Source organism: Rhea pennata, chromosome 2, assembly GCF_028389875.1.
Source record: "Rhea pennata isolate bPtePen1 chromosome 2, bPtePen1.pri, whole genome shotgun sequence".
In the NCBI taxonomy this organism is placed as follows: domain Eukaryota; kingdom Metazoa; phylum Chordata; class Aves; order Rheiformes; family Rheidae; genus Rhea; species Rhea pennata.
Genome location: NC_084664.1, coordinates 71,428,783 through 71,442,708, shown reverse-complemented (window position 1 = coordinate 71,442,708; position 13,926 = coordinate 71,428,783). Strand labels below are relative to the sequence as shown.

Below are 13,926 nucleotides of genomic sequence, written 5' to 3'. Positions count from 1 at the left end.
TAAAGATCAGAAATATATTGAAATGTGCTATGACATTAAAGTTGTTTGAAAAGTGTTTTATAAATCTTTTGTTATTATCAGTTCTCTGAAATGCAGTGATCTGAATTTACAGAAGCAATAGCAATAGGGATATTACATCCTCTATGTGAACTCTTTCAGGACAGCAAGATGTTTTATGAAGCAGACTGATACAGAATTCAGCCTTGTGTACCAGATGTTTTATGAAGCAGACTGATACAGAATTCAGCCTTGTGTACCAGATGTTTTATGAAGCAGACTGATACAGAATTCAGCCTTGTGTACAAGATCAGTGGCAAATGATCTGCTCTGATTTTTGTTAGCTCCAAGTCGACTGTTACTTTTGGCATCTCTTTGGCATCTGTCCTACTAACCTCTGCTTCGGCTCATATCTTTTATTAGTTGCAAGCTGGACACGCGCCTTATCATAACCTTAAAAACAACATCAGACTGGCTTCCCCAGTTGCAAGGTGGAGGCGCGAAACATGGCTACTTCTAACTCATGCTAATAAATTATTTACATCTTTTGAGGCTTGCCTCAAGTGCTATCAGGGACACATAATATCAAGTGCTGAGCTTTCATTTACAAATTTCTATGAAATGCATAGCTACAGAAAAGTTAGTTTTATCAACCAGTGTTCGCTTTCTTGTAGCTGTACAGGCTAGAATTTTTTTAAAATACCATGCTATGGTATTTTTACCATTTTTAAGCTGTGTCTGTTTGCATTTGCAGAGAAGCAGCAATGACTCAGCAGCGTGAATTCTCTAAATCCTATTATTTTGATTGGAATGGTAGAATTTCAATTAAAGCCAAATTTTAATTAAATATATGAATTGACAATTGGGATTTGATGCAGTGAGAGAAACACAGAAGAGATTTAGACACATAGCAAAGCTAGAGGGAAACAGGAGAAGAGAGAAACCAAGAGGAAGAAAAAATGGAAATGGAGGGACAGTAAGGATGACAAGAGTTGGTTAACATGGTATGTCAGAGCCTGGACATTAGATAGTCAGAGATGATTATGAGATTGTAATCTGCTATGACTTTATCAGGACCAGGATACTCCCTAATCTCTTGCTTGGGGCACTTGCCTTCAAAGTGTGGAGCCATGCTTCAAATACCTGCTGCAAAGTAGGATCTAGGTCTTTCTTACTTCTAACCTATTTAGTAAAAAGATGGCCAAGGGAACCATTATTCTTTTTTTTTTTCCCCTCTCTTATGTGCAGAGCCAGATCTGGTAGGCCCATCCAGAAAATTGTGCCCAGGAACTACAGTATGTAGAAGAATATCTACCTTGCCAGTCACAGTAGTACATAGTTCCAAGCTACTTAGTATATCAAGCTTGGAGTGGTTTAAGTATGCACTGAGTAGCAGAAACATAGAGGTTAAGGAATTGTATCAGAGAAACTTAGGAATGTAGAGAATCTTAGATGCTGGTGCTTACAGCAGCAGCAGCTGAGCATCAATATCTGTTTTAGATATAGCCACAATTAAGTGCAGAAAGGTTAAATTTTCTCCTTGATTTCTTTGCCAGTATCCTACTGCTAATGAATGCAACCAGCTGTGGGAAACATCTAAATCTGTACCTAAATAAATCTATACCCTAAATCTATACCCAGCATACCTCTTGAGAATCATTTTTATTTTTTAAACTCAGATAGCTATTTGGCACAACGTAGTGCATCATTTTTGCTTGAAATATTATTCATGATTTATTGTTTTTCCTGGAGCATCTGACATGAGTGGAACATTCTACATGTTCCTTTCAAACACTTGGTAAAACTGGTTTATCCCACTCACTGATGTTAGTTCTTGTTGCTGATCTCAGCCCAATAATCATACGCCTCCAGTAGCGATTTACATTTTTCTTTTCTTTCTTTCCCCCCTTCTGTTTTTTAATTTTAAAAAAGAACCGTGGGAACTCTATGGACCGCTTCCATTCTTTTGCCACAGGTTACATAGCCAAGTGTCTGTCCAGGCTAAAATATAGAACTACATGAAAAGTAATCTTACTCAATCAAAATTTCAGTATATTTCTAAAGCATATATGAACTATTGCTGTTCTAAAATCATTCTGCAACAAATATTTTTACAGGAGTGGCCTCTGCTCCATTTAACTAAGATTATGCTGCCACAGCAACAGGAAACGTGAGCCTATCATTGCAACAAACAGACAAATCTGTGACTTTCCAACATAGGGCAATTACTTTTTTCACATGTTATAATACTATTCAGCTATACAAAGTGATTTGTAAGAAGTCACAAAGTCGATCAATACTAGAGTCAGAAATGGAAGCTGAGTGTCCTCACTTCCACTTTATTGCACTACGTATCAGATCTTACTGCTTCCCAAAAGTGAAATAACTTTAATGGAGGCAATTCTTCTGTGCATATTTCTTGAAGGAACAATGCAAGAGACTTGGTAGAAACAACTTAAGAATATTATAGTAGTTGTGAGATGCTTTTTTTAGCATTTCCTGTGGAAGAATTTCCATATATGAGTACCTTTGGTACTACATTTTGGTACCATATGAGCACTGAAATATTTATGTGCTCTTTTGTGCTAGACAGTCATGTCAAAAATGGCAGGATTTGTTGTAGGACATCATAGGACATATATATCATAAGGACATATTAAAACTGACTTCCTATATTTGAAAGTTGGCTCAGTTCTAGGACTTTCTTGGCACCACGCAGCACAAAAAAAGCCCTTGAATTCTGAACATAAATGAGTTTTAAAATGTTTTCTGCTATACCATGTGTATTATATGCATAGTGCAGGCACACAATGAAGAAGATATATAAACAGCAAAATAACTGCTCAGTGGGCAACATCTAGCTTATTATGTGGCTCTACACACTTCCCATAATGCAACCAAAATATTAAAGATATGTTATAGCAGGATCTGAGTGCTCTGTAATCAATCCACTGAAACTGATAGTCAAAATCTTGACGGTTAAAGCTTACTAAAGGTTTTACTAACTCTTACCTTTGCTGTCTGTAAAGTTCCGTATACTGAGAATGTCATTAAGATCCTGATAGTGGTTCTGCTTAATGTACGTTGTTTTCTCAGGAGTGTCCTGAAGCTGCATTGTGACCTCTTCTAAGTCTTTGTCCAGCTACAAAACAGAGAGAGTATAACTTATTAAGAATTCAAGAATCGTTGCTTCAGATATCTACAGTAACTGCACAGCTTTCTATGATTAGAGAAGGCGGCAGGTGGTATTGCAGTCATCATAGTATAGGAAATACAGTGTTCTTATAGTACTACTACAGTATTTCTAAAATATCATGCTGTTTGTAGGAAACCACATTCAGCTTAATATTGTACACACAGAGTTCTTGAGGGATAAAACTGCTACAAAGTCAAAATAAAACCATAAAAGAAGAACAAGATTCAGAAGTTGACAGTTTAAATAATTTCAGATATTCTGCTGAATAAGAAAGTGATGGGCATTAGAATGCCCAGAAACCTCTGGACGATTTATTATTTATGCATACAAATGTGAGGTACATACCTATAACTACTTGTTTGAGTCAAATTAACTAACATTTAGCAGAATGTAACTGAAATATAGCAACTGAGTCATATCTGGCCATGAAAGTGACTGCAGTCAACTCTACCAGATATGCTTTGTTAGTCTAACAGCTATTTTTATTTTCTTAGAGAGCATCCTTTTAGGCTTTGTGTATGTGTAATTTCAAGAAAAATCAAACTCCTAGTTTTAGGTTTTGGAGCCGAGGGCATTCTATATTTCTGTGATTTGAAAATTTCACTCATGTTTTAGATTTTTCATGTCTTAATGTGTATAATCTGATAGCTAGCACTAAGCTGCTGTTTCAAGTATGTCTTTCCAGGAGGGAAAAAGTGGAAATAGGAAGAGCAGAATAAACAAAATCTTTACCCAAAGATATCCTTGAAAGCCTGAGGGAGCCTTTCTCTGCCTTTAAAAAGGCAGAGAAAATTATGGCTTTTTGATTTTTTGGTAGTCTGAGTAAATGCATTTTGGTTTTGTAGGCAACTGTCATTAGCTAAGATCTGAATGAAGCAGTAAGGATTGCAATAAAATACCTTTTCTTCACGTATAAGAATATTTCACATGATAGACAAGAACAGGATAATTTTTGGTAAGATTTAGATCAATTGTGGATATCTTGTCTCTCAAAATGGTCAGTCTTCAAGGATGATATATCATCATTTGAAGCCTCTGGGCAAGGATAGACATAATTAAAAATACACATATTATAGCTAAAATAGAATTAATGCATTTAATCTTTCCCTCAGTAAGTTTCTTGGTATTTCTGCTAGAGGGTTAGGTTACATGATCATAATGGTCACTTTTAGCTTAAGAAAGTAAGTGATGCTATTTCTTAGCAGATGTAAAATCTGCCTAGCAACTTTTTTGAGCAAACTCTAAGAGAGGATGAGAAATAGCAGCAAAAGCAATCTCTGAGCTCAGTCGTAGGCAGAAATAAAGACAGATCTTCAGCTGCTGGGGCTGCAGGTCTCTGTTTATATGTAAAAGTTGCACTCCTAGAGCTATTGGTATACAGTGCTCAGCATGTCTATTTGAAGCAACAGATTAATTCGCTCTTATGAATGAAGTTTAATTTTAATCTGCTATAGCATATTTTCATTTTATAACATATGTTAGGTAATCACTGTTTTAATTACCTATTAATATAAATAATCTGTTTCCTAGTATCTCAATATTTTGCTAAGGAGCAAAGTCATTTTTTTCTGCTAAAAAGTACTCAACATTTAAGCAGATTATAGAACTGCAAAAAAGAAAGAAATAAGGTCCTTATAGCTTAAGGGACAATTCAGTTCTGTGTACAAATGCTTTAAAATGGTTTGTGTGGCCTAGGTAGTATAAATAATAAACAATACCTCTGTTATTTTCATTCTCAAGCGATGGTTTTCTGACTGCAGTCCTTCTAGTCGAGATGTACTGGCCTGATTGACGCTGGTGACTGATGTGGATGTTTTTGAGTCTTCTTTCTTTTGATTTTGAGTGAACTGAAATCGTCTGTTCTGTGTGGCTGCATCTGGATTTGTTCTCAGTGTGATGAGCTGAAAGGTTGAAAAGTCTTAAGAAACCCTGCAGATGTTTTTATTTTTGCATTTATTTCTTTTGTACTCCAAGATCCTGAAAGATAATCTGTGTTTTTCTAACTTTCAAGTATAAATGTTATGTACAAAGTAAACTCCTCTTTCCATGTGCAATACTTAATTTCTGAACGACTTCACAGAACAATTTGAATCAAAATGATCTTGCACAGAGTTTTCCAAGAATTAGAGACAAAAAATTAAATCTATTTAACTGGATCTTAGTTACTATATAAATATATTTCAGTTTTTCATCATTTTTTTCCTTCATTGATATTTTTTATATTCTCAAAGGATGTATTTTTTCTCAAAAGAAATTACATCAAGCTGTCCTCCCCAAAAATACAGTTTCATGTGAAATTTCCTCTCTCCTACTGCTACAAGTAATACTCAAGCAGAGAGAGGCAGGAGGTAGGAGTGTTAATAGAAAGAACCTATGCACAGAAACTTTTATTTTAGTGACCAGAAATAAAGAAAATCTGGTCAAATAAATTAAATAGGTCATTCTAAAAACTTAACCTTACACTTGTTTACATGAAATATGTTTAAGTAATACTAGTGTCAATGTGAAAATCTCACATCAGACATGGGGATAGAAAGCTAGTAGCTGTCTGGAAAGGGTAAGAGTGCAGCTCAGAGTACCCTAGAGAATACAGAATAGAGAATACAGAATGTATGATTACTCATCAAGTGGCATAGATATATATGTAGAGAAAGCTGAAGGAGCTCCCTGCCCTAGTAGTATTGGTATAGCATCACAAGTTCAAAGCTTTTGAATTGTCTGAAAAGAAGGCACAGTGTATTTGGATTTTGTAGTATAGACCTATTTTGGAACTGGTTCCCTTGGTTCTTTAGAGCACAAAACCATCCTACAGCTATACGGACATGAAATGAAGACCTAAACTTCAGTAGAGAGAAACCTAACTGATCAGGCACTGAAGCACTCAGTCCAAGACACAGGTTTAAAGACAATGTCTGCAGATTGGGATGATACACTATTTTTGAAGACAATATATTGTCATTTTCAAGTGACAAATGGTATGGACCAAGCTAAGGTACCCAATGTCTTCTTTGCCTCAATCTTTACAACAAGGGTCAGCCCTGAGGAAGGCCCTGAGACTACTCCTGAAAGTATGAAGGAATGAGGAAGATCAGATTCAGTTTAAACCAGTTGAACCTAAATTATTCAATGAGACCTGATGGGATACATCAAAGAGGACTAAGAGAGATGGCTGGTGTCATTGTGAGGCCACTCTTGATTATTTTAAGAAGGTTGTGGCAATCAGCAGAGGTTCCTGAAGACTAGGACAAAGCAAGCGTCACAGCTGTGTTCAGTAAGGTCCCTGATCCCTGGGAAGATGATGAAGCAAATCCTCCTGGGAACCATTTCCAGGCATATTAAGAACAAGGTGATTGAGAGAAGTCGGCATGGATTTATGAAGAGGAAATCCTGTCTAACCAACCTGATAGCCTTCTATAATGAGATGACTAGCCTGGTGGATAAGGGGAGAGTGGCTGCTGTTGTTTATCTTGACCTGAGCAAGGATTTCAACTGTCTCCTATAACATCCTCCCAGATAAACTGATGAAGTAGGGACTAGATAAGGGGTCTGTAAAGTGGATTAAAAAATGTCTGAATTGCTGGACTCAAAGAATCATGGAGGCCAGTTGCTAGTGGTGTCACACAGGGATCAATACTGGGCCAATACTATTTAATCTCCCCATTGATGACCTGAATACAGGTCATCAATGAATGCACCCTTGGCAAGTACACAGACAATAAAAAAGAATGGTCATTCAGTTCATTCTTGTGTCTTGAGAGGCTGGAGAAATGGGCTGACAGGCATCTCCTGAAGTTCAAAAAATGGAAATGTCAAATCCTGTCGCTTGTGGAGAAGAACTTTAAGCATCTAGACTGGTTAGGGGCTGACTGAACAGAAAGAAGATTTGCAAAAAAGTTGTCCTGGTGGATATAAAGTGGAAGATGAGCCAGCAATTAACCCTTGCAGCAAAGGCAGCCAGCAGCACCTTGACCTGCATTAGGAATAGTGTTACTAGTAGGTTGAGAGAGGTATTCTTCTCTACTCAGCACAGGTAAGCGCACATCTCGAGTGGTGTACCCAGGTCTGGGTTCTCCAATACAAGAGAGAGATGGACATACTGGAGTGAGTTCATGGAGAAGCTAGGATGATTAAGGGTTTGGAGCATCTGGCATATAAGGAAAAGCTGAGAGTGCTGTGATGGTTTAGCCTTAAGACTAGAAGGTAGAGGGAGTATGCTTTGCCTCTCTTGTGCTTCCAGAGTCAATGCTGAATAGACAGAAAATGTTATCAAAGCAGCAAAATCATATTTTATGCCTGGCCCCATAGAACAGATTTTGCTTTGCTGTTAGACTGTACAGGAAACTAGATGAGAATTAATATGCTAATCATATTACAACAAGTGATTGTATGCACTCACAATATGATTAGAAGTAAGCATAATGTTCTATCTCAAAAAGGATGAAGCAGAAAAACTAGGAGAAACAATTTTGATAGATATGAATATGCAAGATACTCCATGAAGACAGAATACATATCAAGATTGCTCATTTTTAGAGAAAAGTATATTGAAAAATACTACAGACCTATTCAGCATTAAAATATAATTAGAGATAGTAGTTAACAGCTAATAGGAAAAATATACGTAACATATATATGAATAGTGCAGATTATAAGATATTGTTGAAACCATAAACATAACAATTTTTAAAATGCTTGGACATTTTTTGATCAGATAACAAACAAAGTTATTGTAAGTAGGATACAGTGGAAATATTTGTATTTCAGGATAGCCTTAAATGAAGAGAGCAAATTTCCCATGAATAAACAGACACATTTCCTCTACTCTAGCTTATTCTTCTATGGGATTTTCCTCATATTTTTCTGAGGCACAAAATGTCGGTGGATGACATGGGCCATTAACTGAAGAAGCATAATAATTGATTGCCACATTATAAGTATATAAGATCAGCAGAACTGACAAGAAGTAAGGGAAAAACAGAATGTTTCTTTCCCCATATTGCCTACATTGTTGAATAATTGCCTGTTCAGATTCATAAAAGGGCTGTGAAGCTAAAACTGAATACTAGCATAATAAGTCTGAAAGCCTGCTGAAAATTAGTTGAAAGTAACGTGTTTTACTTCGTATTGCAGGATTACTGGCCTGGCCCATAAACATGTTATTGCTTGCATCTGCCTGATCATGCCTTAAGAACTGAAGAAGTTATCTTCCAAGTCTTCAGTAGCTTTTCCTGTGTTTGATGCAGCATAGGCTTTAGGATTTCACCAATAACCATAGTCTTTAGGATTTCCTACATAACCAAAATTGTACTAATTGATTACATATTACTTGGATGAAGAGATTTGGTGCCTGTCCCACAACCAAGTCTTACCTAGATGTCCAAGCTAAGTGTTCTTGGGTCTAATCTTTTGAGTGGTTTGGATAGGCAATTGTGAAATCTAAGCAGGTTGCAGGAGAGAGTACTTGCCAGCCACCCTGCTCTAGCTGTGCCACAGTGTGGCAAGAAGAAATATAGGTCAAAAAAAAAAAGGAGTATGAGAACAAGAGAAATTCTCCAGCTATAAAAGTACTCATGTGGACATAAGAAAGGTCATGTGGACATAAGAAATGCCGTATTCCAGCTCCTGCTTCCACCTCTGTTTCAGCCCTGCTTCTTGATTCTCACTTTGCAAATGTCCCAATGTGAATCTGATTCGGAGTGAAAAGCTGAGCTTATGCAAGACACACAAAATGACTGCAATCATACATTTTACTTAAAAATATTAAATATATCTGCCATAACTTCAGGCGTTTGCGAAAGTAAGTTTACACAGAAACTAGTTATCCCTTCATTTAAGGTCTATCATAGTCATGTCTAAAATATAACTTTGTAAATAAAATGACAAAGTTATATCCCTTGGTGGGCAAATACCTTCTCACTTCTTCCAACAATGCATGACAAATATATCATCAAAACCCCAAAACAGCAAAAAGAAATGAAAACATATACCTCTCACTTTGTGCCTCACTTATTTTATATGTTAATTATATATTAGTTAATAGAAATGTATCAGTGTTAGCAGCTACCTGCAGAAACATATAGTTTCTCTCTGAAGTTCTGGAGAAGCCTGTTTTACCACCATACTTACTATGTCTACTGTCTATATTGCCTATTTTACTAACATACCTTAGAGTTTTCAACGTATTTAATCTAAAAGGCCTTACTGTTTTAGAGATAAATAAGTGGCGATTCTTATTAGCTTGCATTAGGTACATGAGAACATGTGGCACAATGGACAACTTGACCTGAATCCCCACTTTCCTGAAAATTGGAAGTAGATACTATTCCACTGCAATTACTTTGCCTCCTCAATCACAGATTCAGTAAAGATGAAGTAGGAGGAATGCATGTATTCACATTCTTGTAAATTTGCTTTGCACATTCTAGTTTCTCTATAATCCTATGAATCTTTGTTTCTCCTCCTAGGATCTAGAGACAAGAAATTTAGACTGGTCTGATTCAGAATTCACACACATTCTTTGTGCTTGAAAAGACAATGAATATATTCTATATTAAAATATTTTAAAAATATAAAACTGCAATTACAAAATAAAAAAACGAAACCGACTCATCCTAAAAAATTCACCTACCTTAGGTACAAAGACAAGGCAGAGTGTAATGGTACTGCAGAATATTATTACTAAAGCAACAATGCAGAACTGCACATTGGGTTGGTCCCGAGTAAGGAATGAAACAGCTGCACCAATAATGCACATTATCCCCACGTTGTATACACTCATTCCAATGTATTTGCTGTCGTTTAAAGCAGGAATGCTGACATTTCGTGTTTCCCATGCCAAGAAACACCCAAATAACTGAAAGAAAGCAAAAGAGAATAGTAACAGTTATAATAACAATTGGCTGACATCCTGTAAAATTATTGTTTTAAGACTGGTGTTTTTTTAAATTGACAAATATAGGCAACACTGCAATACAGAGCAGTGTTACCTTTTACTTACCTTTTACATGACATCTAATTACCTACATGATTTGTTTCACTCACTAGAATGGATGAATTCCTGCACTTGCAAAAAAAAAAAAAAAAAGTGAAACTTCTAATCAGTAGTGGTTGGATCAAATTCCTCTAAATGTTACGGTTCTTCTTGCTGGTTTTCAAGGATTTCCATAAAGATATATAGTGCATTGTTCTTTTAGTTATTTTTGGCAATTGCTCTCAGTATACTCTTGCTAATTTTTCACTGTATGCCTGTCACCTTCATTAATAAACAGCAGTGCCAAAATGTGTCCTATGGCATACAAATATACAATATAGAAAGTATCACCCTAGCTGCTCAGAATTACAGTAGAAGTTGGTAATGGCCATTCTATTGCAATTGTCTAATGATTTCTGGCATAAAAGATTCCTGTAGTAATTTTTTATTTACGTGTTTGTTTGATATATTTTTAAGTTCTAGCCCCTTTGCTATTTGCAATAGGCCTTTGAAATCAGCAAGAGAAAAATCTTTAGTGTAAAGGAGACTTCTTCATCCCTTGAAATTTGATTTTATTTTGCTACAGCCTGAACTACTGCAAATGGTCATTTTATTTCCCTTGAATTCGTCAGAGAAATTCTGGCAACCCAAGAAAACTATAAATGAATGCAAGACATTCTAAAATGATTGCCCAGGCTGCAGTCTAGGCAAACCCCAGCAAAAGTACAGGATGCCCTGGGAAAAGTGGTAGGAAGCAGATATTAACTTTGGGAAAGGAAGGACAGAGAGAAGATTCATCATCAAGATTCAAGACATGGTCCCTGTGTCTTTTTGTTGATACTACACGAACAGGAAGAAGGAAGAAAAAAGATGCATTCCCATTGATCTTGGTGTGTTTCCTTCCAGACCATCACCTTTGTCCACTGCCATTTCACAGAGATAATCTATCCTAAACAATTGCAGCCCATGTGGTGAAACAGAAACTTAGGGGTTTATGGTGATGGCATTTGATGATTAGTTACAGTTGCTTAGTAACATTCGTCTCCTTCTTCTTCTCTCTTTTTTTTTTTTTTTTTTCCTCTGTGGAAAAAGAACATCAGAAATCACAAAGGCAAATAATCTACAGTAAAAGAAAATTGCTTGGTTGCAAAGTCAAACAAAAGAGAGTTAGGAATTGAGAGATTTATATTTACTGCACAAATTTAATTTTGCCCTTACCTGCTTTAAACTATCACAAAAAATCAGATGTTAATAATTGTATGTTTCCATGATTATTTGTTTAGCTTTTACATCAACTTACAATGGCACCAGAACCAACCATTTTTGACTCAGCTGCTTTACACTCCCACAGAAACCAGCAGGCTGCAATCACTTACCTACTTACCCAGATATTTCCATGCAGGACTTAATGCTGAATGACCAGCCTTGCATTCCCATTGCTGAGCTGCTAGCATATTTAAGTCTCTTGCCTATGGCACATTTGTTACTATGCCACATATTCATGAGCAAAGGCTCTCACAGGTTAAACTCTCAGGTTAATGAGTGTGGCAGGCTGGAAATATTGCCTTTTACAGTCTATCCAAGCTTCTTGCCCATCTACTTTCTGCTGCTGCTGTCACTGCCACAGTCGTACAAGATGCTTAGGCATGAGTAGCCTTTCCCAGCAACAGCAGCAGCAGTTCTTGTTGTAATCACCACTGAAGTCTTCCTGGGCACTGTCCCATCCTACCCACTCTGCTTGGGAGGTGGACATGCTCTTCTCCCAGGATCTCCTTTGGCACTTTGTTCCAGTCTATTGCTTCCCTTTTTACCCATCTCATCTCCTCTTGAGGACTAAGGTCCAACACATCACCCTGGTCCCTCGTCTGCTCTTGCCAGCAGCTTAAGAAATGCAGGAAGATAAGTAGTGTCTGCTGCAGAGGGACTGTGGGAGAAGGTTGCTCTTGAGGGATCAAGGTGAATCAGATATCTCCCCAGAGAAGAGAGATGTCTCAGAGCCCTTCAGGTAGGGCAGCTGCTTTGAGAGGGCTGTTTGTTGAACTGGGTAGCTTTGTGCCAGAGAAGAAGCATATTCCCTAATACATTTTCTAGAGTCCATCAGCTAGCAAAGATGATGCTTCCAGTGAGGGAAAATGCAGATAATATTTGTCTACTTTTGAGTCTGGCACTGTGCACAGAGTAGAGAACATATAGGCTTCTTTACATGCTGTGTTGTTTATTCCTGGTACCTAAATTTTAAACATTAATCTTCCCTAGCTATACAAATCCTGCTTCTCATTGTGTTTGGGCACTCAGATCTTGAGATTACTAAGCAATTTAAGAGCTATTTGATATTTAAGCCCTTCTGGGATTTTTACTTTTGTAAAATGGTCGCAGGGTTTCTTCAATGAGAACTTTCAAAAATAAAAAAATATTAATTTCAATTTTTACATTTTCACTGGAAAATTAGGCAGTGAAGAACTTTGAGTAGTTTTTCCATTAGATTAATAGAGCAGTGTTTTTTTTCCCCTAATTGATAGCATGCAAGTCAGTTTAGCAAACTGAGGGACCAGCTATATCCTTATAGGTCTCCTACTTTTACTGCCAGTACAATTAACATTAAAATATCATTCATTCCTCCAATCAGATATGATTCAGAAGTATATTTAATTCATTTCCCAGAGCTGCTCCTGATACACAGTACAAACGGGAAGGTCAATATTTCTGTTGAGTATTAAGAAAGTAGCTTTTTTTTGAAATTAAAGAGATGAGAGTAATCAAAATAAACATAAAAGATGAATATTTTTCTTCATAAAGTCTTTTAAGCTGCAGAGCATACGGTTCTTCATAAGCATTTTGGAAGAACAACTGCAAAATCTATGCACACTAACATTCATCCTGATAAAATTTTCCAGTTTATACTCCAGCCTTCTAAATTAACAGGTTAACAAAATCTTTCCCCTTCTTTCTATTCAGGTTGTATTTAAGTTTCTTCTTTACCGATGCTTTTTAGTACTGAAATCCATTACAGTAAGAAACTTGAACCAAATAAGCACTTGGTTATTAGCAGATATCCATAAGGAATAGCCTTACGTTGTCGCTCGCAAAAAGTTACCACAGAAGATCACAGCAACATAATATGATTAAACATATATCATAAGAGCAAGTATATATTACAGTTTGAATCTATTTCTGATGCAAAGAGATGCATAAAGGAATCCTGCAATATCTGCAGTATTTCAAATTTATATTGACATTTTCCTTGTGGTCATATCAGTGAGAAATTTATCCTACCAAACCATATTGAAAAGTATGTTTTGGATGCTAAAATAGTGTTGATGTTTAATTAAAGATACAATATTTCTGGTATTACTATAAATTATCTCCCCCCACCACAAAGCTTAACTATCCACCTCTCTGAGGACTGTAAAATGGGACAGATGGTTTGGTGCTAAACTGATCATAAATATGAACTGGAATAGCACAAATTAATTGAGCAGGAGGCAGTCTCTTCTCCTGAATTATCTTTTTGATCATCAAGCCATTTGGAAAAGAATGCAAATAAATGTATTAAAAATCATCACTATTTAGAGAAAATAAAGAGGAATTTTAACATGATCTTGATTTGAGACTTGAATTTTGATCTTGAATTGAGACTATTCACTTTTTTACATGAAAAAAATTTAATAATTCAATAAAGAAATTAATTAGGAATATTCAAATTATCAATATAGGATCATAAAATAAGGGACCTCAGGAAACTATCTAATCCAAACTCCTGCTG

General features: G+C 36.3%; 1 protein-coding gene across 1 annotated transcript in view; it reads right to left on the bottom strand.

The window, feature by feature from the left end:
• The window catches only part of GABBR2 (gamma-aminobutyric acid type B receptor subunit 2), a 431,294-nt gene that overhangs the window by 14,290 nt on the left and 403,078 nt on the right, over positions 1-13,926 (bottom strand). The window contains exons 15-17 of the mRNA XM_062567958.1: positions 9,822-10,046; positions 4,912-5,094; positions 3,010-3,139 (exon numbers count right to left, since the gene is read on the bottom strand). Of these exons, the coding sequence (XP_062423942.1) occupies positions 3,010-3,139; positions 4,912-5,094; positions 9,822-10,046 (538 nt within the window). The remainder of the gene's footprint in view (positions 1-3,009; positions 3,140-4,911; positions 5,095-9,821; positions 10,047-13,926) is intronic.